Source organism: Acomys minous (genome assembly GCF_964271855.1).
Source record: "Acomys minous genome assembly, chromosome: 6".
Taxonomy (NCBI): domain Eukaryota; kingdom Metazoa; phylum Chordata; class Mammalia; order Rodentia; family Muridae; genus Acomys; species Acomys minous.
Window position 1 is genome coordinate 36,603,395 of NC_140487.1, and position 27,287 is coordinate 36,630,681.

General features: G+C 45.2%; 1 protein-coding gene and 1 long non-coding RNA gene across 6 annotated transcripts in view; one reads left to right on the top strand and one right to left on the bottom strand.

Moving 5' to 3' along the window:
• NAPEPLD (N-acyl phosphatidylethanolamine phospholipase D) overlaps nt 1-27,287 on the bottom strand; it is a 41,973-nt gene that overhangs the window by 6,110 nt on the left and 8,576 nt on the right. For all 5 annotated transcript variants that reach the window (XM_084787289.1, XM_084787293.1, XM_084787290.1 and 2 more), the window contains exons 2-4: nt 18,627-18,936; nt 8,255-8,901; nt 2,814-2,928 (exon numbers count right to left, since the gene is read on the bottom strand). In XM_084787289.1, the coding sequence (XP_084643415.1) occupies nt 2,814-2,928; nt 8,255-8,901; nt 18,627-18,936 (1,072 nt within the window). The remainder of the gene's footprint in view (nt 1-2,813; nt 2,929-8,254; nt 8,902-18,626; nt 18,937-27,287) is intronic.
• LOC311600524 lies at nt 455-27,144 on the top strand. Its single transcript, XR_014780267.1, has 3 exons — nt 455-2,564; nt 17,115-17,221; nt 23,740-27,144. It is a non-coding gene; the product is annotated as an uncharacterized lncRNA (long non-coding RNA).

Below are 27,287 nucleotides of genomic sequence, written 5' to 3' on the forward strand. Positions count from 1 at the left end.
TAGTAGTTTAGCCTGCCTACATTTTACAACATGAGTCTTTCCATAGGTTAATTCTTGGCTGGTGGAACCATCTAGAGAATAGCCTTAGAATTAGTGACATAGCTATGATATCTCAGAATTCAAGCACGTATTCCCGGGCCAGGCATGGACAAGAAAAGGTTAGAATGGTCTACAGGTGTACTACCCTGAACGCACCCGATCTCGGAAGCTAAGCAAGGTTGGGCCTGGTTAGCACTTGGATGGGAGAAAGGGTTGGAATGCTGTTCTAGTGATTTACCAGGGCCCCTGGAACCAAGAAGCTAGCTAGCAGGATTTCAGTGTGCCCTCGCCTTTTTAGAGTTTAGAGGTAAGATGGTGAACGCCCTGGGGCGCAGCTTTGCCCACAATCACCGGGCCAGATAGAGTCCAGCACCCTAATAGCAGGTGTTTTGCCATTGCTGACTTTTAAATAGGATGGCCTCTGGGCAAGGGGAAATGGGGGGGGGGGGGGAAGCAGATTCCTCAGATTGGCTGGCCCTAGCCCAGGTCCTGAAGCACCCCTGGGTGTGGGAGCACTCTCCTAGAATGCTGCCTCCCTGTGGTTAGATGGCTTCCTGAGGCCAGTCTGCCTTTATTCCTATGTGTTTCTTCAGAGAGCTCTCTAGGTTCTGTTTGTGGCTACATCTGGTTTACTTGTTTTTTCTTTTAAGATGCTAATTAAAACTGATTAATTTAATGTTTAAAAAAAAGAATCCAAGCACTTTAATCCACAAAGGAGGAAAAAGTCATGGAAGCAAGCACCTATGGAAAAGCAAGTCGGGAAGTCAGAGGATAAACATGAGAGGAGAGAGGAAATGACATCGCTGAGTTCTGGAGCCATCAAACACCACGGGCAGTTGCTTAACAATCTGCTTCCAGGAGCTCGGGGGTTAAGAGCACTGGCTGCTCTTTCAGAGGACTGGGGTTCAATTCCCAACACCCACGTGGCAGCTCACACCTGTCTGTAACTCCAGGGGCTCCGACACCCTCACACACATATACATGTAAGCAAAACACCAGTGCATATAAACAAAACAAAAATTCTTTTTTTAAAACCAATCTGCTTCCAACAGAATCTAGTAAAAGTACAACCCAGGTCAGCCAACACGTTAAAAACTGTTTCCACCAAAATTAGGGGCTTAGTTTAGAAAATCAGATATTAATACACAAAGACTATGCACATACCTAACTTTACAGTGCTGCCGAGTAACGGATGTCTGCATCTATTTCAAGTGCATATACAAAACACAAAGTTTAAAAATATTAAGAAACTACAGGCTCAACATGTCTGGGAATCCCATGGACCATGTTTAACTGGTCAGCCATACTTTTGTGCTAGCTGAGGGAACTGATCATTACCAAAGTCTTTATTTAGAATCTCAGAGAGAAATAAAGACGGGGTGTGGCGTGGACAAACCTGTTGGTGGTTTTCTTTTATTTGGTTGAGCTCTGTGGCGCTGATATCTCTACCACAGTCAAGCAGCCGAGGGTGGCTTGTCGCTCGTTAGGTGTGCCAGGCCTCCATACTTGAAGGCTGGACAGTGAAAGGATTCTTGTTGTCTGAGGCTGGATCTTCCCTCCATCTCCCCATCTCATTGAACTGCACCAGTGAGAGCCCAATCGCTGGGGCTGAGCCTTCATTCCTTCCTTTACAAAGGCTTCGCAAATACTACCGCCCCATCTAGGTCACTGACAGAGACACATGGAGCCCATGGACACTCACAGAGAGACGGCAAAAGAAACTGCCACCAAACAGCAGTATGCACACACGACAGTTAGCCTCTTCCCAAAGGCACACGCACACTTCAGACAGATGTGCCTGCCTCCTAGCTCTGCGGGTTTTCATTTGCCATTCCATCCCACCTCCGGCAGCGTGGCTGGAGGTCTGTGGCACTCCTCAGGGTTATTTCATCATAAAAACAGATGCTTTAACTAGGGGATGGGGAAACAAGCAGGGAATGTGGTAGGTAATTCTGGAACAAACCGTATCTTAAGGAAGAGACCAGGATGAAAGAGACAAAGTCACTAGCCTTTCCTGATCCCAGAACCCAGCCCCGCAGCAGAACCCTGCGGATCGATTTCCTAAGGACGAATCAGTTCTTCTGATATAGTCTGAAATACAAATTACGCGTGTCTGCGAAACAGTGAGCACTGCGGCAAAGTTAACTGAATGGATGTTTCTAGAAAGCTCCACCTTTTGGCTCTCTTCTCTCACTGCCTTCCCCTGCTGCACTAGCTCCTCACGTTTCCCCCCAGTTTGCTGCTCCCTTACCCTCTGCTCTTTCCTCCTCTGGGGGAAAAAAAAACAAAAACAAACAAACAAAAACTTCCTTCTTGCCTGAGACCAAGTTAAAATTTCCAGTCTTCCAATGAAGCAATTCTAGATCCCGCCCTGTCTTTGAGGCCAATTTATCTGCCTTGATTTACAGCACTTCCGCCTTCCAGCACACAAACCACACACACGTCTCCTAGCTTCTGCCGGAACGCAGGCGTCTGGAGGGAGGCGGCATGGCGGTTCATTCTCCGCACCCCACACAGAGTTTCAGGTAAGTACATGCTTTGTTAACTATGGAAATCAGCCTGGGAAACAGCCCAGCTGGCAGGTCTATTCTCACTGTCTTCGAGCATTATTTTACTAGTAATAACACTTCGCCTCGCCAGGTCAGGTGCTGACCGCAATAACTGTATGGAGTTTGACACCACAGTGTTGCCTCTGACTGTTGCCCGCCGACAGTCAAACACAATCAAAGCTGGGTTGGTTGGTTGGTTGGTTGGTTGGTTGAAATCAAACTTACCTCATTAGCTAAGGCAAAAGTCCCCCAGTGAATCGCCACCGATCTCTTCGCCTGAACATCAATGTGAACCCTGACTGCGTCTTCTGGGTCAACGTGCTGGTATTTCATAAACCACCTGATGAAACACAGCAATTAATTAATTAATCCTGTCTTTGAAGATAGCCTTATATCCAAATGTCTGTTTCCTCTAGTCAACAGTCTAATGGGGTAGAGATGGCTGGGCAGGTGAGGGCACATAGTACTCCTGCGGAAGACCTGAGTTTGGTAACCCACATAGGGCAGCTCGTAGTGGCCTGAAACCCAGGGGGGCGGCATTTGGCTTTAGGCCAGCACATCTAAGAACCGTGCCGAATCACCAGCCAACGCAGCAGGAAGCTGTGTGCCGCTTTCAACCACTTTTCTGCCGTCACGTTCATACCATGCTCACCCAGAAAATGTAAAATAAAAAGTGACCCTGTGATTCTGATGTAACTACTATTCTGGGTTGGGACCACTGCCGCCGGCATTAATTACACTTGTGCAGCCGAAAGTGAGAGTGACAGGGAGAGAGCACAGGCGTTGATGAGAATGAGCCCCGCACCAAGTCTGAAGGCAAGGCAAGCCTTCCCTGGAAGAAAACAAGAGAGACAGCTCAGCAGACAAGACCAGAGCTGTTGTTCCAGAGGACGTTGAGTTCAGGTCCCAGAAGCCACATCTCAGTGTGGCCTGTCACCCCAGCTCTAAGGGACGTCTTCTGACCTCTGTAGGCACCAAACACATGGCGTCCACTCATACAGACACAAAAACGGGGCGTGAGTATGAAAAATAAAATCTTCTGCTGGACATAGCGACGCACACCTTTAATCCCAGCATGTGTGAGACAGAGGTGGGCGGATCTCAGAGCTCCTGTGAGCTGCCTGATGTGGGAGGCAAACTCAGGTGTTCTGCAAGGATAGTATGTATAAACAAATAAACAAGAGTCTAATCAGAAGCAAAACCCATCCACAGTCGGTAAAACCATTTCCCCACAGCCCACTTTTCTCTGGGTGCAAAGCAGAAAAACCTCCTGTGTGTATAAATTGTTAAACAAGTCTTGAGCTTTGTTTTGTGTTTATTCTTATTTCTACTGATGTGATACATTAAAGAAAAACATGACTTATTGCCTTAAAAAGCAGGTACTTTGCAATTTTAGGAATGAATCAAAGAAATGTAATAATGGGTAAAGAATTGAAAACCAAACTCCAGTTACAACAGAATAAGGCTACCTTACAAACACAAACTGACCAAATGGAAAGCAAGCGAAGGGTTAATGCTTTCAATCCAGGTACTGTGGCCCACATCTATAACCCTGCCCCTCCGCATGAGGATGCTAAATGCTACGCTGGACTATATTAGCAAGACTTTTTCTCAAAAATAAATAGTGTACAGTGTAAAGTGTAGGAACTTTAAAGAATGGTGAGGTGGGGGCTGGAGAGATGGCTCGGTGGTTAAGAGCACTGCCTGCTCTTCCAAAGGACCCGGGTTCAATTCCCAGCACCCATATGGCAACTCCTAACTGTCTGTAACTCCAAGATCTGACACCCCCACACCAATGCACATAAATTAAGTAAGATATTTAAAAAAAAAAAAAAAAAGAATGGTGTGGTGATGGTTGGGCAGGAAGGCTCACAAGTGACTACACTGAGAGGCTGACTCCTTGGAACTGGCTCCGCTGGTTGAAGCACAGAGCCTCCTGAAAGCCTGGAATGCCTTTGGAAAGTTCTCTCCAATGCCCTGACCTCCCATTTCCATGTCTGTGCAGTATAAACTTGATCCACCCTATAAAAGAATTGTGACGGTTGAACTAGACTGTTTGAGAAAGTTAAATGCTGCACCTCATCATAGACTTCTTCCAGATAAGTAACTAACAAAAACATCATCTCGGCGGTGGGGGGTGGGGATGAATTCTTTTTTTATACAAAGGACATTGCACATGTTTTGTTTTCCAAGCCACTAGTTTGGCTGAGGAAAAACACTGTTTCCTGCTCTGTTTACATCCTGGTCTGCCTCTACCAACAAATGCTAGAGAGACTGGGGGGGGGGGGGGGGGATGGGCTCTGCACAGGTGCTCTGCCTTCCCAGAATTCATCTGCAACAGCAACAGGTGCTGTTTACCCTCAGCAGTCCTCTGGGAACCCAGAACAAAGCCACTGTGTTCTCAAGAGGCAACAGAGGCAGTGCTCTGCCAGCACCCTGACACCCAGGACTCAAGGCAGATGGGCGCAGTCTTGCTGTGCCTCCGTATTAGACAGTCCTATTGCAAATCCTACTTCTCTTCTAATGTTTACCTGAAATAAATTACTTTTTTTTCACTCTAGCAATTGAAATGAAAATGTTAGTGCTAAGGAGAGAGGCCAGTGATAGATCACCTGACCTAGCATGTTCAAGGCTCTGGATTCAGTCCCCAAACTGCAAGCAGGGTGGGGAGTAGAGAATAAATGCTAAATTCCAACTGACTTAGCTAATGGGAGGGAGGGGAATGAGAGATCCCAGAAGTGGGAACGAAATATTCCCAGCACACAACTAAAAACCACTTTTTGTGGTAATCAGCTTACATGTGTATAAGATTCCTAACTTTTATTTTATTTCTAAAACAGCTGATGTTGACAAAAAAACAAACAACCCCTACCACCATTCCACAGTACTTGTGACCTACCACATTTATTTATTTATTTTTCTTTGGTTGGTTGGTTGGTGTTTTGAGACAGGGTTTCTCTGTGTAGCTTTGACTGTCCAGACTTCCTTTATAAACCAGGCTAGCCTCGAACTCACAGAGATCCTTCTACCTCTGCCCTCTTCCAAACACCCAAGTACTGGGATTAACAGGCATGCGCCACAGGCTGCTGAGCTACCACATTTGATGCTCTTAAAGCAAGTGATGCCACAGCCTCCTGCCTCTCACAACCTAGAGCGAACACAGCACCTTAGGATAAAGGTCCAAGCATGCAGTTTGCTGTGTCACCCCGGACACTACATCAAATGCATAACTGCTTTTTTTTTTTTACTATAAAGAGATTCTAATCTGTGGTTAAAAACCAACACCATTTGAATATTATTTGTAACCATTTTTTCTTTTTATTTTCAGATTTGTTTATTTATTATGTATACAGTGTTCTGTCTGTATGAACCTGTTCTGCCTGTATATAACACCTGCAGACCAGAAGAGGGCAGCAGATCACATTATAGATGGTTACGAGCCAACATGTGGTTGTGGGAATTGAACTCATTACCTTTGGAAGAGTAGGCACTGCTCTTAACCTCTGAGCCATCTCTCCATCCCCAGTAACTGTTTTTTCTTAATATATATGTTTTTTTTGAGACAGGGTTTCTCTGTGCAGCCTTAGCTATCCTGGACGCACTTTGTAGACCAGGCTGGCCTCAAACTCAGTGATCCCCGTGCCTCTGCCTCCTGAGTGCTGGGATTATAGGAGTATGCCACCACGCCTGGCCAAACTAAAATAACTTGAATGAAGAAAGTGCTATTCAAATACTAATACTGACTTACAGTAATGTTTGTTGTTATCTGTAGTGTGGTGGGATTTTGGGAACAGATCCTCCTGTGTCAGCCTCTAAGCTTGAGGAGTTAAAGGCATCTGCCATCTCATATGGCAAGTTATGGTAGTTTTTGAAAGGAGAATTTCTGACTCCATTTTGATCTTGGTCTCCATTAGCCTGACCCTGCAAAGTCATCAGTTCCAGGAAAAATCCCTCACCTGAGGGACAGCCAATCAGAGAAAAGGGCAGCAGGAGACAGCCACAGAAGCATGGAGAAATCTTGGCGCCTTATATGGCTTGGTGTTTCATCTTGTGGCTAAAGAACGGTTCATGACACAAGAATACGGTTTATTGGAAACTGCCTTGCTGCCCACCAGTCAGGTTTCAGATCACCTAACTCTTGCTGGAATTCCCCTCTTTACCCATAAGAAGGCCGGCATCCGCGGTCGCCATTTTGTAAAGTGGCTGACCCCTGCATGCAGGATTCTTACTTTCAAGAAACAAAAACACTCTTGCCAACTACATGTGTGAGTGGGGGGCTCCGCGCTGCGATTTTGGACTTAACATTTTAATAATTAACCAAAACACCAAAGCAGGTAAAAGTATTTAAACACACCTGCAATGAGAAAACAAGTAAAACTAAGTAAATAGAAGGATAAATGTTAATAAGAGTAATAAAAACAGTTTAGTGAGCTTAAAGATTAACAAACAAGTTTGACAGGGATAAGGTGACAGCGCTGTGATAAGACTGCTTGCTTGTCATGCCTGAGGCTCTGCAGTCAACCCCAGTTACAGACGGCTGTATAGATAGATAGCTATCCAGTGAAAACAAAAGACTGCATTTACCCAATCCATCGCTCTGTGGGCAAACTGCTGTGCAACTGAGTCTCGAGCCAGTGAGACTGGAGAGAGAGAGAGACAGAGATAGAAAGACAGAGAGAGAGAGACAGAGACACAGAGAGAAAAAGAGACAGAGAGAGAGACAAAGACAGAGACAGAGAGGTGTTTATAAGGGCCTGTGCAGGCCAGAGATCAACAGCAGTGGTTTTCCTCTGTCACGCTCCATCTTAAGGAAAAGGTGTTGCTACCCCATTTTTTCCATGTGTGGGCAAACACATGCATGGGCCAGCGCTGATGGAAGCCAGGAAGAGAGCTCACTCTCTCCTAACCTGCTGCCTTCCTGGGATTGCAATGGGTCTTCTGCCTGAGCCAAAGTGCCTTTCTTTACCTGCTAATCCATTTCCCTGGCCCTCCACCGTATTTTAAAGACAGCATCTCTCTCTGAACCTGCATCTCCCTGGTTGGCTAGACTGGCTGGCCAGTGACCACCCAGGATCGTCCCATCTGCCTCCCTGCTCTGGAAGGACAGAAAGGTGAGGTTCAGGTGTGGCTTTTGACAGAGCTTCCGAGAATCCACACTTGTGTCCCCAAGCTTGCACAAGCCTTCATTTTGTTACCCAGTAAGCCACACCCTAGACCACTTTGTTACAATCTGGTTTTCTTGACTTTACTGGTGCATCTGCTTGATAGTATTAAGGAAAACAGGTGTGTGTGTGTGTGTGTGTGTGTGTGTGTGTGTGTGTGTGTGTACACCTTTAATCCCAACACTCTGAAGGCAGGTACAGGTTCTCGAGTTCGAGGCCAGCGTGGTCTACAAAGTGAGTCCAGGACAGCCAAGGCTGGGGGGGAGAAAGGGGGGAGAAAAAAAAAGAAAATCCCCAACCATAGAGTAAACGCTACTCATTTATAGAGAATCATCCATGTGAAAAGAGCCAAAGTGAATCCTCGTTACTGGCTAGTAAGCCGGAAGGTATGTAGGCTCTGGCAAGGTGTAGATAAAACCGACCGCGAATCTGATTTCAACCTCCATCTTTTATAGCCAAGCCCACCGTAAAACCATAGTAACCGTGGGGCCCACGTACACAAACCTTGGCTCATAAGCTCCTATGGGAATGGCGGCAAGGTCAAATGGACCAAACCTCTTTCCGATCTCTTCAAAAGCAGGGCAGTAGCCAGTATCCCCAGCAAAGAAGAATCGATTCCACGGCCCCAACACGGCCCAGCTGCCCCACAGAACCTTGTTGTCATCTGTGAGGGTCCGTTTACACCAGTGCTGGGAAGGCGTGAAGACAAAGGTGACCTTGTCGTGGCCGGGGACGCAATTCTCCTCCCACCAGTCGAGCTCAATCACGTTCTCACAGCCGCATTTCTGCATCCAGTCGAGAAGACCCAAAGGCACGAACCATCTCAGCTCGCTGCCAAAGCGCTCGTTCAGGGCGAGGACGGAGCCGTGGTCCAGGTGGTCGTAGTGGTTGTGACTGATGAGGACTGCGTCTATCGGGGGGAGTTCCCTTATCGTACACGGCGGACGGCGGAAGCGCTTGGGACCCATGTACTGTGAGGGGGACGCGCGGGAGCTAAACATGGGGTCGGTGAGAAAGATGAGCTCGTCCATCTCCACCATCAGCGTTGCGTGGCCCAGCCACGTGACTCTTAAACCAGCCTCAGTCACGCCAGCTTCTTCCGGGTCATTGATAAAATACGGCTTGAGCACTGGGAGTTCTTTATCAAGTTCCTGTATGGATATTAAAAAAAAAGAAAAGAAAAGAAAAGAAAATGGAAAAGCAGTGTGTAGGCGGTGGAAAGATGTTACATCATCACAGAAAATCTTCTGACCTAGATTTCGGTGAGCGGAGCTATTTGGGGATAACTGAAGTCATGCAATACACCTGCTGTTTCCGCTCTGCTCTTAACGTCTTTTTAGACGTGACTTAATAACAGCGGTTTAGTAATCTATAGTCCTGAGTGCAAGAGCAAAAGGAAAATCAAATTTAGAACTCTCAACACTGCTAAGGTTGTTTTCTGAAGGCTCTCATCTGAAACACCAGCAGGAGGCTGGCCTAGATGCTGCTGTCACCTCGTGGAGCTAATGATGTATTTGCTGCTGAAAAAGCGCCTCAGAAGCAGGCCAGTCCCTGACTGGCGCTCACAAAGTAAGCTGATGGCAACTGGCATTTAACCCTTGGAATATATATATATATATACATAAAATTCAAAGCAAAACAGTGTGGTGATTCCTGAGGGGGGGGGCGGATCTCGTTCATACATGGTTCTATCCCTTACAAGGCAGGCTGACACAGGAGCGGCCACTGAGACAGTCTGCATGAGAAGGCCTGGCCAGGGAAGGGAAGGCAGAGGAGAGCAGCGATGGCTCCCAAGCCCCTCAAGCTCAAGTTCCCTACTCGGAAGCTGAGTGTAACTACTTCATGGTCAGGAAGGCAGAGTCAGGAATGGCCGCCAGCTCACAACAGGTTCTCTGTTAAGTATTCCAAGTTAAGGCAGGCAGTCCCAGCCCCATGAGCAAGCGCACACCAGTCTCGTCCAACCACAGCTGCCTGCGGGATGCTCGGCGCCCCCTGCCTGTGTTTCACGCTACACACACTCTCTGGCCACACAGTGGGGAAAGAGTTCCTGTCCCTGGGCTGAGTTTTAGAACTCTGCTTGGTTCTGACCGCGTTTCTCAGGTTGTTTTCACCCTGCCAGCCCTGTGAGCCTGTAATTAAGCTGAGCGTCCTCTGAGGGGCCTTCCGCAAGCCTCTGCAGTGGGAACCTCTTGCCCCTGAATGCCCCCGTGGGCACAGCCAGCTCTGGGTATTCTGCTTTGACCACAGACTCTTATTTCTTGTCTTAGACAGCTTGGAATCACTCAAGGTGCCTGGTTCAGTGACTACAACACAGAATGTGACCAATAAATCTTTTTGGATAAATTAATGAATAAATGGAAGTTAGGGGTTTTTTTTCCAATTAACTCTCAAAATTTACAATTAGGGTTAGAGAAAAATGTCACACTGTATATTCACCAAGAATTAAGAAGAAAAAAGTTGAAAAGAAAAAAAATGGCATGGAAAAGGAAGAAGAAGGGAAAGCAGGTGCTGGAGAGACGGCTCCCCAGCGAAGGGCGCCTGCTGGTCTTTCAGGGGACCTGAGCTCTGTTCCCAGCACCCACAACTCCAGTTCCGCGGGTCCAATAGAAAGCCTGGTCTAGCCACTTGCAAGCATGTGGCCAACATGCTCAGGTGCACACATTCACATAAAGTAAACATGTGATTCTTCTAGGGAAAGGAAAGACATGAGTGTAAATGGAACACTTGCTATGTGTTAGGCACAATACTGGCCATAAAACAATAACAATGATGACAAAATACCATATCAAGTACTTTCCTAAAATATAGCATAAAATAACATTAGCAATAGCTACCGTTCATAAAGATTTTACTGTTCAGACACTATGTTAGTTCATAAGAAATTTTTTAGATTTAACACAGATCAAAACACCAGAGGTAAAAGCACCTTCATCTTACAGATGAGAAGCAAAGAGTTACACAGAATTACCCTTCAACAGCTGGCCAGCCAGCTGGTCTCCATGCTACAAGCTCACCTTCACCAACCAACATAAATACTCCAATTAACTCAGTGTGTATGGGTGTGTGTGCATGTTCAAACATGCATGTGTGTGTGCATGTGTCTGCAAGTGTGTGTGCTCAAACATGCATGTGTGTATGCATGTGTCTGCACATGCATGCGAGTGTGTGTGTGTGTGTGTGTGTGTGTGTATTTTGCTGCAAGTCGAACTCAGGGTCTCATGCATGCTAAGCATGTGGTTGATTGCTAAGCTATGTGCCCTGGTCCACCCTTATCTTTTGAAAGCAAGAGCTTGGGGAACAAGTATGCAGAATAAGAGGAGATAGACCACAAAGCACAAGGAAACATTGGGGTGGTGGGCGTGTTTGCTATCTTTACTGTGGGGGATCTGCTCTGTGTGTGTCAATGTTAAACTCATCAAATTGTACACTAAATATGTGAGCTTTTATTACGTTAACAAAACTATCTTAAAATGTTTAAGCGGAAACAGTTACCTGGGAAATGGCAATCTCTGGAAACTAATGCCCTTAGCTTTTGCTCTAGGTTGAAGGTCCCCTAAAGCTTGGCATGTTGCACTGTCTGACTGGCTACTGGGCAAAGAAACCTACCACTGCACATCGTTAGCAGTCCCAATCTATTTGCCAGGGTTACTAAGACATCAATGTGGATTTACTGTTTCCAGGGGACAGACGAGAGAAAAAGAATCAGGGTTGGAGGCTGATGACTAAAGGGCACGGCGTTATATCTGGAAATAACAGAAATGATTGTGTGTGGTTGCACATGTCTGTGAATACAGTAAAAACCACTAGCTTGTATGTTGTATGGGTCACTTGTACACTATGCAAATTATTGCTCAGTAAAGCTTTTTGTAAAGAGCTGGTGACTTGAGAGCTCAACACTCTTCTTTGCTGTGATGTTTGAATGAGGCGCCTTCCATAGGCTCAGATGTTTAAATACCTCCTTCCCAGTGGGTGGCACTATTTGGGTAGCTTTATGAGGCGTGGCTTTGCTGGAGCAGGTGTCACTGGGGGGGGGGGGGGGGGCTTCCAGGCTTCCAGGCTTCCAGGCCAGGCACCATTCCCAGTTCTTTCTGCTTCTCGGCTCTCAGGTGTGCCTGCCTGCCTGCCGCCACGCTTCTCCACTATGGTGGACCCTCTGGAACCTTAAGTCCAAATAAGCCTTTCCTTCTGTAAGACGCCTTGGTCCTGGCGTTTTATCACAGCAACAGAACAGTAGCTAATAAATCTGGGCACCTTTCTTCACGCTCGGCTGTTTCCTCTCACTACAAAGTGACAGCTCATCTTTACAAATTCATCCTGGCAGCTTCCTTGGGAAACTTAATCAAACATAACTTACAACTGAGCAAATCCCACCCCCCACCCCCCACCCCCCGGCATACACACACACACACACACACACACACACAAACTATTTTTCCAAGGATTTGGGGCAATGATTGAGTGGGTACAGTGCCTGCCACACAAGCATGAGGACCTGAGTTCAGATTTCCACCATGCCCCAGAAGTTGGGCATGGCATGTCCATGACCTCAGCACTATAAAGGAGAAAACGGGGTTCCTGAAGCTCCTGGGCTGGCCGGCCTCGCTAAATCATCAAGCTCCAGGTTCAAGGCTACGCTGTGTCAAAAACTAAGGTGGAGTGACTAAGGAAGACACCCAGTGGCACCCTCTGGCCTCCGCACACATATGCACGTATGCAGGCACACACATGCGCATACCCACAAGAACACATGCTGAAGAGGAGTGAATGATTTCTAAGCTTTTCATCCTAACAAAGAGAGCTTGAAAAGGCATGTAGAACAGGAGGGAGGGAGGAAAGGGATTCTTGATTTCTTGAAGGAAGTAAGGTTGGTTTGTTTGGCTAGATCAAGATTGTCTTGGCTAATTTTCCTTCACAGAAACTACAAAAGGGAAAAATTATAAGGTCCATAATTAAGAAACAGATAAGTTAATGTTTTGCTTTTCTTGAGAAAAGGGAAAAATCCAAATGTTCCGCTGTGCCAGGTCATGCTCACCTTTAGTCAGTGCCAAGCATGCTGTCTTCTCTATTGCCAGGACAAACACCATGAGCAAGGCAACTTATGGAAGACATAGTTTGCTGGGCTTATAGTTTCAGACAGTGAGTCCATGACCATCATGGCACAGAGCATAGCACAGATAGGTAAGCATGGCACTGGAGCAGTAGCTGAGAACATAAATCCTTATTAGCAAGCACAAGGGGGAGGAGGGGCAGAGACAAAGAGAAACAGAGACAGAGACAGAGACAGAGAGACAGAGAGAGAGACAGAGACAGAGAGAAACAGAGAGACAGAAATTGCTGGGGTTTTGAAACCTCAAAGATCTGCCCCAGAGACAGAGACACACCTCCTCCAACAAGGCCACACCTCCTCCAACAAGGCCACACCTCCTCCAACAAGGCCACACCGCCTCACCCTTCCCAAACAGTTTTACTGACTGGGGACCAAGCATTCAAATATATTCATTCAAACCACCGCTTACTCTGCGTACTGACAGACATTTCTGTCATCTTAGTGACAAACAGACGGAAGCAGAGGGAGGCACTAAACTTACAGAGCTCATACCACAGGTGGGTGTTCTACTCAAGAACAGTGGTCAGGTCTTCCTGGCTGAAGTCACCTCTTACTAAACCTTTTCCTCCTTGGAATAAATTATATTAGGTCACATTAAAAGTAAATAAAATGCCACACTGAGATGGTGCTTCTACCTCAAATTATCTGCTCTCCCATGCCTCCCAAGTCAAGACTGCAACACAGTTGTTTTGAAATGTACAGACTTCTTTGATCCCCAGGGAGTGGCAGTAAGCTGTGGGTTGTTCTGCAGGGAATGCAAATGACCCAGTGGTTTGATGATTTGTTGGTTAAAGTAAATACTCCTTTAGGCATCCCAATCTTCTCTCTGCAGAGAAAGACTTCCATGGGAAAGCTTTTATGGTCCAAACAAACAACTTTTCAGACAATGTGCCATTTTAAACATCCAGGCCAAATCCTGTAGAGGAATGTTAATTGAGAATATGGCTGTTCTGGCAAGAGATCACATCCAAAGATCTTCTAAGTCTGTGTGATCTGGCTGGAATACAAACAGGCCTTTAACTCAGGAGACAAAAGTAAACAGATCTGAGTTCAAGGCCAGCCTGGTGCAGAGCAAGTATCAGGTAAAGAAAAGCTTAGGTCCCAGGCTTGGCGGTACATGCCTTTAACCCCAAACAAAGTAGTTAGTGTGTGGAAGGAAGCACCCATGCTTGAAAGTGATGTCTAATTGAGTGGAAGAAAAGGTGACAAGTCAGAGATTTGACAGGATAGGGTAAGCCCAAATCTCACGAGAAGAGGGAGGCAAGGGAAGCTACTTAAGAGGCAGTTTTATAGAGAGGAGGAGTTTTACCAGGACAATAATAGAGCGATGATTGCAGAGAGAAAACTCGGGTGAAGTCTAAACAAGCCAGAAAACGAGAAGAAGCCAGCTTAGAGCAGATCGCTGGAGTTAGTTTGAGGAACTCTGGACCAAGAGAGAATCAGATTAAATACATCAGCTGGGAGAAGAATTTGAGCCAGAACAGCTGAGTTGAACCAGCCAGCCCAGAGCTCAGAAAGAACAAGTAAAGGTGAGCTCATTAAGCAGTAAGTCTCAGAGGCTAAAGACACTCTAGGCCTAGGTTAGAATTGTAGAGAGGCCAGAAGCTTCCAGGACTAGGCCTAGGTTAGCAGAAGGAGGCAGGAAGCCTCCCAGACAACAACTGAGCCAGGAGAATAAAAGTTACAAAACCCTATTATAAGCAACTCTTGGGATCCCTAGTCTTTGGTTGTACTGGATTTTCCCCCCCTGTACCCACTAAATACAAAGGCTACCTAGTCATTTTGGAACAAAATAATGGGTAGAATTTTCCAATGAGTAGATAAGGAAATTTCCTACAACTGACAAAGTATAGAAAGCGTTTATTTTCAGACTGAAAACACCTACTGACTGACTACAGGAATAAGTTAAAAAACAAGATGCCATGGTGAAATTTTAGGAAAAAAATACCAAAGAGATGGCTGGTCTTGCTCAGTTTTGGAGGTTTCAATCCCTGTTGAGGTGGCTCTGTTACTCTGGGGCCTGTGAGAGACAGCACTTCCCAGCATGGGATTTACAATATAGCAAGGCCCCTTACACCTCCCTGCCCAGAAACAGAAGAGGAGAAAGGGATGAGAGGCCACCATCATCTTCAAGGGCATGCCACCAACTGCAGAGGACCTCCCCACTCACCCCACCTCAGCATCAGGTGAGGAATAAGCCTTTAAGACCCGAGCTGTGGGGGTCAAGGAAGATGTAAACCACAGCAGAATACCTCCCAGGCCTGGGATAGAAATAAGGTCACAGAGTCAGTGAAGAGGATAAAATTGGTCTCCCAAACGCCTCGAGTCTCCTTTTTTGTGCCCTGCTAAGCTGTGGCAGCCTCCTCCAACTAATGAAACTCAGGAAGCCTCTGTCTCCCTCCCTCCTAAAAACGCTGCCAAGTGTTGTTTTCCTCCCCTTCTGTTGGTGGTTTCCAGTCACAATGATAATCAGGCAAGGTCACAGGGCCAACAGCAGTGCAAAGTAACAGCAGCCTCTGAACAATGTGAGGCCTGTGAGCTGACACGCTGCCCTAATGCTCCAGAAGAGACAGACAGACAGATACCCAGAATGGCCCAGGAAAGAATCTTTTTCTCACCAGAAGGCTAAACTATGTATCTTGCTTTTGACCCACTTTATTTGGACTTATCATTAGTGTATACATTAATCATGTTTCTTCTACAGCATTTTCAGATATATAGGTAAACAAATACTATACACCATAATATGATATAAATAGCATAATGTATAATTATTCTGTGTAAATATTATTTTCTTTTCAATGACTTGAGTCTGTTATCTGCTTGTTAGATGTTAGCCTCCCAGTGAATGACAAAAAGACCTCCAGAAGTCTGATTAAATCTGAGTTGACCTCAGGCCATGGTTCCTCATCTACTTCCCCTGGTTTTGTTTCTCTTGTTGTTTGGGGATTTAAGGAACTGCACCCACACTAGGGTAAAGTTCAACTTTTCAACAATTTTTTAAAATGTTACACAAAGTTACAGTTATCCCTGAAATAAGAGAAGCCAGCATGACTTTGATCTACTTCTAGGCTTCTGCTGAAGACGAGGAAATAAGACAGGTAAGACGTCATAAATGTCACACAAACTGGAATAGTGCAAAGATGTTTTTCTTTCAGATTATACTGAATGCATTTTAAGAGGCATATTCAAAGCTATGAGTCTTCTCTGGTATCTTTTTAGTACCCTCCTTTTAAAAATAAAGATTAAAAAAAAAAAGGGCTTCACTTAAGAATGCAGCCGTACCTGTACCACTTGTCAGGCTTGCTGGCCATAGCACCTATGTTTGTTTACTCACTCTTTAGCAGAGAACAGAGTGTGCCCCGCACATAGCATGTGCTCAGTAAATACTAGCGAAATACATGAGTGAATGGAGAGACTCGAGTTCATAGATCTGCAGTGTGTAGCCTAGGCCAATGGACTTAATGTTTTGGGGGTTTTTTGTCTGTCTGTCTGTCTGTCTGTCTGTTTGTTTGTTTTGTCTTGTTTTTCCAGACAGGGTTTCTCTGTGTAGCCTTGGCTGTCCTGGACTCTCTTTGGAGACCAGGTTGGCCTCGAACTCACAGTGATCTCCCTGCCTCTGTCTTCGAATGCTGGGATTAAAGGCGTGCGCCACCACGCCTGGCTGGCAATGTACTTATTCACAAGTGTATATTCCTCTACAGTTATTTTTTCAGGTTTTCAGAAGAGACAATATTCTCTTAAAAAACACTGGCCTGGCAGGTCCTCGGAAAGTCAGCCCAGCTTTTAGAATCTCTGTGTAAATATTATTTTCTGTGTAAATATTACCTTGGTAGAATGAAGATACAATCCTTCACGCAGCCGATTATTCTTTGAAATCAAACAATACTGAACCTATCATTGCTAACCCCCTTCTCTCTCCCTCTCTCTCTCTCTCCCTTTTAAGAAGCTGTGCCTCAAAATCAGGAAGAATTTACACCAATGACAAACACACAGCTTGGGGCTGGAGAGATGGCTCAGTGCTTAAGAGCACTGACTGTTCTTCCAAAGCACTGGGGTTCAATCCCCAGCACCCACATGGCAGCTCACAACTCTCTGTAACCCCAAGATCTGACACCCTCACACTGACATACATGCAGGCAAAACATCAATGGAAATAAAATAAAAATAAATTAATTAATTTTTTTTAAAAAGAAAGAAAAACACACAGCTCGCCTATCCCGGCCTTACACCCAGTCTGGCCCTGTTTCTTCTCAGGTGGAATATAACAAGGGGAAAAACAAAAAAGGGCAAATGAGGTGGCGCACACCTGGAATGCCAGCACCCGGGACATGAAGCTGGAGGATCACAAGTTCAAGGCTAAGGTGGGCTAGCAGTATGTTCCAGGGCAGACTGAATTATAGAGGTAGCCTGAGCCTCAAACACAAAGAAACAAGACACTTTTCTTGTTCCTTTGCCTCATCCTAAAAAGCTCTGGAGATTAACGTCTAGACTGATTCTAAAGGGCCTTAAGTACAATACTGAGGCCAGGTGTGGTGGCCACGCCTACAGTCCTAGCACTCCAGAGTTACAAGTTCGAAGCTGTCCTGGAATACAGAGCAAGACCCCTGTCTCAATAAACAAAACCAATTTACTGAGCCCTAGGTTTAATCCCCAACCAGCAATAATATATGCATAAATATGTGTGTATATCTGCATACATATATACATATGTAGACATACTCTATATATAGAGAGAGAGGACTATGAATATTTCTAGCATTAAAGTGATAGATTTTCTTTTCTTCCCACTCCACCCCACGCCCCTTTTCTGAGTCCTTCTGTATAACCCTGGATATCACTATGTAGACCAGGCTGGCCTTGAACTCAGAGACTCACCCACCTCTACCTCCTAAATGCTGGGATTAAAGGTGTCCACCACCACACCTGGCATGATATAAGAATTTCAATCCTAGACCAAAATCCACCTCCAACGGCACAGCCCCCTAACCTCTCCCCACTGGAGGGCAAAGCCTTCAGGGATGGCCCCCCACCCACCCAGTCTCTTCCTATCACCCCTCTACTCACAAAGCCAGATTCTCTAACTCCCCCAAAAGCTGATAGGAAGTACAGGGCAAACAGAGAAGATGCCCCTGTTAACAGGAACCATCACCTACTCACCGCCCTGCCTAGCCTATCTGTGCCAAAGCGTAACAAACCACTGCTGCAGTTGAAGGCTGATCATCTATACCCAGCGTTCACAGCTTGGCAGAGGACATCAGAAGATTTCTTTTCTAGCACTGGTGGCCAAGTCCAAAGATGAAGCGCACACTCAGGCCATGCCTTGCTTTGCAGATCCCATAGTCCAAACCCCTAGCAGGCTGCTACTTTCTGGGATACCTGCTGCATCTTCTCACCTTCCTAATGCGGTTCCTGCAATCGCCTCAGCTGGAAAGCCTCTGCAAAGCAGTTTTCTAGGACCGGCACACACACCCCTGAAGCCGTCTCCAAGCCCCACCAGCCACAACTGACCGCTTCGCCCCTCTACTTCCCAATCGCTTCACCCCAGCCTCCGGCTGCAGACTGACCGCAAGGGTCATTCACACACACTCCGAGCTGCTGATCAGGAAGGAACCTGAGGACACGGCCACGGGCTCCTTATGTCCCACCATACAGAAAGAGCTCAAATTGCTAAATAGAGGGTCATACCTCACAAAAAAACCTAAGTCATGCATATGTATGTAAGGTGTTCACCACGCATTCACAAGCAGCCTGTTGCTGCCTGAGTACCTCTTTGGAGCATGGAACGCCACTGTGATCTTTCTCCGTTATCAGCCATCTAAGAACATTTGGAATAGAGATGTTTTTCCACGTTGGCCATGGGTTAATAAATCTCCCATCTTTTCCTTTCTTTGATTTAGTTACATCTTCCTCTAGTCTGTAATCCAGTTTGAAGCTTTTCCTGGAAAACCTCGAAGACGTACTTCCTGCCGAACTCTGGACCGAACTTGGGCGCTTCCTTACGGCTTCTTTGGGATATTGGTAGCTTGTCGTCGGAGACTGGCTGTTTTCATTTTCATCCATGTCCCTTGGTGAGAGGCTTTAAAGAGGAGAAGAAAAAGTCATTAAGGCATATTAGACAGACTCATTCTCAGCCAATAATATTTCCCCAACCTTATAGGGACATTATGTCTCTATTAATTCAAAATTTCTTGCGGCAAAACACAACTTTGAGACCCAGTATTACTGCTTGCTAAAAAGAAAAGAAGTCTGCCTTCTCTATCGACATGCGAGGCAAGCCTTTCAAAAAAAGAAAAAAAAAAGTCCCTTCACTGCTGTACACTAAAACATTATTTCCCTAGCCAGCATTTAGACATAAAATTGTCTGTTTCAGCAACATTCTACAGAGTAAACAAAAGCACAATTATCATCTGGATACAAAACAACACCCTCCCCCAAAAAGGCTCAAGTTGGTTCCCAACAGGGCTATTTTCAGGGGTGAAACTTCCGTCAAGTGCCTGGATAGTCGGGGCTCTGCCTTCATCAAGGAAGTGATCAGTGCATGGACCCCAAATCTTCACGGACCATGGAGGCTGCAGGAATCATGAAACAAGGGTGTACACTGGGAGAGAGACCACATTCCCACCTCTCCCTAGCCTCCTCGGCTCCAACATCCCCTTCTGCCATGGTGTCAACCTCCCCACAGGCGGCGGAAACACGGAACCCTCTACCGTGGACCCAAACCTCAGCGAACCACAGAAAAGGATGGCTCGATCCTTTTAGATTGCTTCCCTCAGGCCCATGTCACAAAAAACCAAAACCAAAACCAACCAAAACACCAACACAAGCACCCTCTCCATATTTTTGCAACTACAAATGTTCTTAAGAGTAAAGTAAGAGCCTCTCAGTTTCCTCAAGATGCCTCAGCAATCCAAGTGGCTCACACATAACCCTGCTAAGCTTAGTCATTTTATACTAATGACAATTTGTGGCCTATTCCCCTAGAGAGTACAGCGAGTCCACCTGCCTAGGGAGGAGACAGCACACTAACTGCTTTAGTAGCCACATCAAGTCTAAGTAACTCAGACTTAAAATTGCCAGGACACTGCAGTATTCTTCCTTTGAACAATGTCCCATCTTTCCATCACCTTGATTTTCCCATCTGTAAAACAGAGACAAAGGCATTACCATTCCTAGGGTTCTGGAGAAGAAGGCTGGAACAGCTACGCCAATGAAAGCACTTGGAGACTGAGGCTCACACCAGCTCAGGAGACCTAGGCTGCGGGCACTGGCTGTGTTACTACCCGTACCGTCAGCCATACTCAAGGCACTGAAACCCTTGCTTGGCAATCATACGGGACCAAGAATATTTAGAATTGGAAAATATGAAGTTATCTGCTACAAAGAACTTCATTTCCTTCCTAGTATCGATTGTATCAAGCACACAATCACTTGCTTTCTAATTGGTTTAGAATCAACGCATACATAATTACACACCATGTAACCCTTAAAAAAAAAAAAAGAGGAGGCAGAGTATGGTGGCGCACGCCTTTAATCCCAGTACTCAGGAGGCAGAGACAGGTGGATTGCTGTGAGTTCAAGGCCAGCCTGGTCTACAAAACTAGTCCAGGACAGCCAGGGCTACGCAGAGAAATCCTGTCTCGAAAAACCTTAAAACAAAACAAAACAAAAAGCACAAATAACAGAAAACCGAGTGCTATTTTCATGGCTGCAGGGATGATGAAATACAAAGATGTCAGAGAAAGAGCGAAAGAGTACAAACCTCAGGAGAAACACATGCATGCCCCAATTTTGATTCTCTAATGTGAAGGTAAATAGTGAGCCATCTGGAGAAAAACCACCGATGACGAGAAACCACAGCTAACAAAAACCTAAGCACACACCGTTGCTGGGCCACCACTCTCCGGGGGAGCCCTGGCAGCTGAGAGAGGGGCCCATGGGCGTCATGTCTTAGGCAAACAGCCTTTCTAATCCTCCTTTTTCTCACCTGTAAAATACCCACCTACCCAGCCTGTGGAGGCTTCAAAGGAGTAGAGGAGATAATGTGCACTAAGTGCTTGGCACACATAAATGCTACCATATTTTTTAGACCATAAGATGCACTTTTTCCCCCAAAAGCATGGGGGGGATTAGGGTGCGCCTTATGGTCCAATTGCTGTTTTTCTTGTTTTTCTTGTTTTGCTGCTCTAAAAACTGACTGCATCATATGGTCAGGTGCATCTTATGGCCCGAAAAATATGGTAATTCTTTTTTCTCTAACCTGGTTAGCTGACCAAACATCTAAATTCTTTATGTTCTAAAGTTTAAAGTGTCCTGGGTGAGGTGCCCCAGCTCAAAGACCGTGACTGTCCATTAAAAGTCAGCTCATTTATCAGATGAGGCCCAAGAGTCTAGACAGCTTACATGACTATACAAACAGATCACACACCTCATGCTACCCTTTGCAATAATGAACAGCTTCTGAGATATATGCACTTGTCATGTGTTTATTTACACACCTCTTAATACAGACATATGTTCTAATTGTACTTACTAATTAAACATTGGCATAGTTTTTTTTTTTAAAAAAAACAGTATAAAGCAGAAAAGAAAAATGAGTATTTTGCTTCAAAGACAAAAAACAACAACAACAACAACAAAAACCCAAAACAAAACTACATCAAAATTAGATTTAGTGTATAATCATTAGTGGTCTGAAACACACAAGGCTAGAAAGGTTTGTTCAGAAGTGAAGCCACCCTTCACACCTGGACTGCTATACCCTTCACACCTGGACTGCTACCCTACCCTTCACACCTGGACTGCTACCCTACCCTTCACACCTGGACTGCTATACCCTTCACACCTGGACTGCTACCCTACCCTTCACACCTGGACTGCTACCCTATCCTTCACACCTGGACTGCTACCCTACCCTTCACACCTGGACTGCTACCCTACCCTTCACACCTGGACTGCTACCCTACCCTTCACACCTGGACTGCTACCCTACCCTTCACACCTGGACTGCTACCCTACCCTTCACACCTGGACTGCCACGCCAGGAAGGTTTGTCTACACTGTGGGCAACTGCAGAAACACTGAAGATGCTTAAACGGGGTCCATTAGTAAAGACAACTCTGGTAACAGGATAAAAAATGAAAAGAAAAGCCTCAAAACTAGAACCAGGAGTCAGGGCATGGTGGCACACACCCTTAAGTCCAGGATTTAGGGGATAGAGACAGGTGGATGTCGGTGAATTCAAAGCCAGCATGGTCTACATAATGAATTCCAGGACAACCAGAGCTACGTAAGAGAGAGACTCGGACTCAAACAAAGAGACAAACACCAACCCTAGAACAAGGCAGATGGATTACTGACTAGAAGGAGAAACCTAGAACACCCAGTAACAGCAAAGCACCCGGCTACAAGTTCACACATTTCATTTACATTTAGGGAGCATAAGCTCCCATTTCTAACTGAAGTACTCACAAGCAGAAAGCCTCAACAATAGAAAATGAGACAACAGTGAAAAAAATAAAAGATCATTAGAATATGTCCAAGAGTCAATAAAAACATTGAAATCAAGGAGATGTGAAAGTTTCTGGGTGGTTGGAAGTTTTGGAAACTATGGGGTGAGGTAGTAAAGAGGAAGCAGTTGGTCCTGGCTGCACCCCAGTAAGGCAGACTTCTGACCTGCTGGATGTCAAATAGGGTTTGACATCGTGGGAAGCAAGACTCCAAGAACAAAAGTCAAGGCACCTCATGGAAATGAACAACCGTGGCATCCAAGCCGCTATGAAGGACTCAGAGTTACAGTGAGAGGACAGAGGCATCCGGAGAGTAAAAAGAGAGTGAAAGATACATAGAGCGATGTTTGTCCCCCACACAATATGGTTTTCTGGGGGGCTTGCTCATTTCACCCTAGCCAATCTATAGAATAGGTCTGCACACCAAATGACCTTCCTGGCTCTATACCTCCCATGACCCCCATACAAGCATACACTTATAATCTTCAGAGTTGGTCTTTTTATAGGCAAGTCTCATGCAAACGAAACAAAAGAGAAAGGCCCCGAGGGTTCCTCCTGCAAATGTCAGCAAGGTGGTCAGAAAGGCTGAGGCTTCCGGCCCTGCTGTTCACGCTTCCTTTGCCTCCAAACACCACCCCTTGGTCTGTGTCTCAACGGTGTTGGCTCCTACCCTGGGGGCACCAAAGGTCCACAGGAATTTTACATATGATGTTCCAGCATCTGTGGGAGAGGAATGTGGTGCACGAAAATTAGTAGTCACAGGAGTATGTGTTACTTCTGTGACGTTACACAACACTAGCGACGACACTATGTGCATGCAATTCTCTCTGCAGAAGAGGGGGGCCCTGGAAATCGGGAGTGCCGCTTTTGGAAACAAAGCCCTGAGAGGCCATTCAGGGAATGTGAAAAGTGACGATGTGAGCTTTTAATGCCTCAGAGGCATCCAGAGCCTGCCTGAGAGCTCAGTCACAGGAGGGCCCCTTACTCATCAACATCTGCCTCTGGTCCCTCTGTTTAGTGTCTACAGCAATGACCTCACGAAGGGTGCCAGTGAACACTAGATGGAATGACACAAAACTAGAAACAAGCTGTATGTCTTTTTGGTTTTTTGAGACAGGGTTTCACTGTATAGCCTTGGCTGTACTAGACTCACTTTGTAGACCAGCCTGGCCTCGAACTCACAGCGATCCGCCTGTTTCTGCCTCCTGAGTGCTGGGATTAAAGGTGTGTGCCACCATGCCTGGCAAGCTGTGTGTCTTGAAAAGCTCCTTATTTGAGCTTTTCAAATACAAACGTTACCAAAAAAAAAAAGGGGGGGGGACAATTCCATATAGTACCCACCAGTATTAACTGCCTCTTTAACCTGTCTCTAGGCAACGGGAGCTCTGACCCATGACATTTGGTGAAGACAAGCCATCCAAGTACAAATATTTTACTTCAATAACTGCATACATGGGTAAAATGCTTTCTAAAAACAAGAATTCTCTATTTCAGAACTGTTTCATACAACTGACATTTAAGACGTGCCAACTCCCTAGAATTGAAAGTACTGCTCTATCATTTGAAAAGTTGGAGGAAAAAACAAATCACAACAGTATAACACAACGTTTGGGGCCTGAACATTTGCATGAATTATGAAGCAGCAGATTGGAATTCCTACCACAGACATTTAATAAATGTCTAGTGACTCTTACACAACAGTAATGCTGATGGTACAGCTGGAAAAATACGTGGCACTATATTCCGATGTCACACTGGATAAAGCTATACTTACACTTTGCTCACCTCACCTCTGTTTTACTACAATGCATGCGTTAAAAACTAACAATGCCCCAGTTCTCTGCAGTGCCTGGAAAGGGCTTCAGGAGAGCTCAGTGAACTCTACCATCTTGGAAATTTGCTAAGACCCCCAGGAAAGACCCCTACAGAGACAGAGCAAGCTGATGTGAGGGCAAATACGTCCAAGCCTGGGAACTACACTGTATAACAAAAAGAGAATGTTCTGTGTGAGGATCGTTAATTAATTAATTATATAATGATAAGATATTTCATATGTATATACATATATACATACGCATATATGTGTGTATATATACATATGTATGTATGTATATATACACATCTATACATCTGTCCAACAGCATCTTGACAAAGAGACGTGAACCCAGGCTCCTGGTTATAAACATCAAGTCCTGGTTGCAGCACCAAATGAACAGATGACACCACGAGTTAGCACTCTGAAGCACCAAACACAAATTGTTATCTGTACTATGATTTATAGTTGGTAAAAGAGTGAAAAAATGTAAAATATTTTTACCCAGTCGAGATGCTTACCACACGAAAGTCTCAAAATACAAGTCAAATTTAAAACTCTACATTGCTGAAATTCTTCTATTTCTTCCTTGATAATTTTATGTTTAAAAAAAAACTGACAATATTTGTTTCTTTACACCTTATTGTAGGGGAATGTTAATTCAGAACATGGCTATTCTGGCAAGTGATCATATTCAAAGATCTTCTAGGTCTGTGTGATCTGGATGGAACACAAACATGCCTTTAATCCCAAATTAAAGTTAGCTTGTAGAAGGTAGCAGCCATGTTTGAAAGTGATGTCTAATTGAGTGGCAGAAAACGTGATGAATCAGAGAAGATTTGACAGAAGAGGCAGTTTTACAGAGAGAGGAGGCAGTTTTACCAGAACAGGATAGAGAGATGGGTGGCAGAGAGAGAACTCAGGTGAACACAGAATGAGCCAGAAAATGAGAAGAAGCTGGAAGATTAGAGCTGATTGCTGAGTTAATCTGAGGCCAAGCAGAGCAATCCTGGGCCAAGAGAGAAGCCAGATTAAGTCAGTCAGCTGGGAGAAAAGTTTGAGCCAGAACAACTGAATTGAAGCAGCCAGCCCATAGCTCAGTAAGAACAAGAGTGAGCTGATTAAGCAGTAAGTCTCAGAGGCTGAACCACTGTAGGCCTAGGTTAGATTGTAGGGAGGGTAGAAGCTTCCAGGACTAGCCCCAAGTTAGCAAAAGGAGGCAGAGTCCCAGACAACAATTTAGCCAGGAGAATAAAAGTTATTTTTATACCTTATAGAATCATAGTATTTGCTTAAATTTAAAAAAAAAAAAAAAAGACCCTCAGGCCGGGCGTGGTGGTGCACGCCTTTAATTCCAACACTCGGGAGGCAGATTGCTGTGAGTTCGAGGCCAGCCTGATTTACAGAGTGAGTCTAGGACAGCCAAGGCTGCACAGAGAAACCCTGTCTCAAAACACCAAAACCAAAACCAAACAAAGAAATTCTCAAATTTGTTTCATAAAATTCTAATCTAACTATAGACAAAAAAATTACTTGAACGAGTAACTGACAAAAGAATATTAAACAAGAGTATGCAAAATCCAACAGTCAACTCTGAGAAGAATAAACGCAAAATACAATTCTACTCTTTGGAATACGAATTGAAGACGATGTTTTCTTGCAAAAGGATTCATTCAAGGTCACCAGGTGCCCCGACAGCAGGTGTCCTGACAAGGGTGTCTTGACTGAGCATTGCCAGCGGCTCTATATATTCTTAACTATAGGACTGATTCAGTATAGTGAATCAAAAGTCAAGTCACAGGCTACTAAAAGATTTTTAAGTCACTAAGATCTCTGAATAGTCTAGATGACCCCTCTACAGGTTTTTCCTTTTAGGTTAAGTAAGAAGGTAAAGATTTGATGACAATTAGAAGCAGGAAAACAAGATAACCAAGCAGCTTCTGAGCAAAGCCCCAGGGAGTAAGAGCACATGCGGCTCCTACAGAGGACCCGGGTGTGGTCCCCACCACCCACATAGGGGTTCACGAGCACCCTTAACTCCAGTTCCAGGGGCTGTCACACCCTCTTCTGACCTACTTGAGCATGAGGCATGTACATGCTGCCCATATATACGCATAAAACCCATAAATCTTACCAAAAACAAAAAACCAAAAAGCTTTTGAAACACCACTTAACTGAATACAACTGGATGACTCAGGATAATCATGTTATAACAAATTTAGAAAATATGCATAGAATGTTTCTTGAAATGACATAATTATCCCTTCTTTAACATTTTAAATAACATTAACCATAAAATGTAGATCTGTTCCCGGTAGTAATACTATCTAAATGCCACATGGTACTACACAGTTGTAGAGGCAGGTGGGTGAAGGCAAGGAAGCCTGGAAGCTGTCTTTGGAACTTGAAACCAAGCTTAAAATATGCTAGGGTTGTGAAGGTTCCTTCACTTTCCCTCAAAAAAAAAAAAAACTTTAACAAAACTACCATCCCAAATTTGTGGGTATTCTTTTCCTCTGCTGACTTGGTCATAATTAACAGTAAAAGAAAACTTTCTGGGGTTGGAGAGATGGCTCAGTGGTTAGGAGCGCCATCTGCTTTTCCAGAGGTCCTGAGTTCAGTTCCCAGCAAATACATAGTGGCTCACAACATCTATGATGTGATCTGATGCCCTCTTCTGCAGATAAAGCACTCATATGCAATAAATAAATATTTAAAAACAGAAAGAAAAGAAAAAGAAAAAGAAAACTTTCTGTGAGCAGGGCGCGGTGTCGCAGCCCTGTAATCCCAGCACTCCGGAGGCAGAGGTAGGCAGGTAGGCGGATCTCTAAGGCTTTGACACCCAGCCTGGGCTACAAAGTGATTCCAGGGCAGTCGGGGCTGTTACACAGAGAAACCCTGTCTCGGAAAACCAAAAAAGAAAATTTTCTGTGCAAACGCAACACATGAATGAAAAAACAAAACAGAGAACGTGTGTCTTTGTGGCAGCACCCGGCTCAGCTTCCAACTTAGGTTTGTGCTGCAACTTGACTGCGTTCAATTCTGCAGCCTTTAGAAAGTCGCCTACCTTTGCTGAGACGCACTCTCCCTCAGCTCTAAAACGAGAGA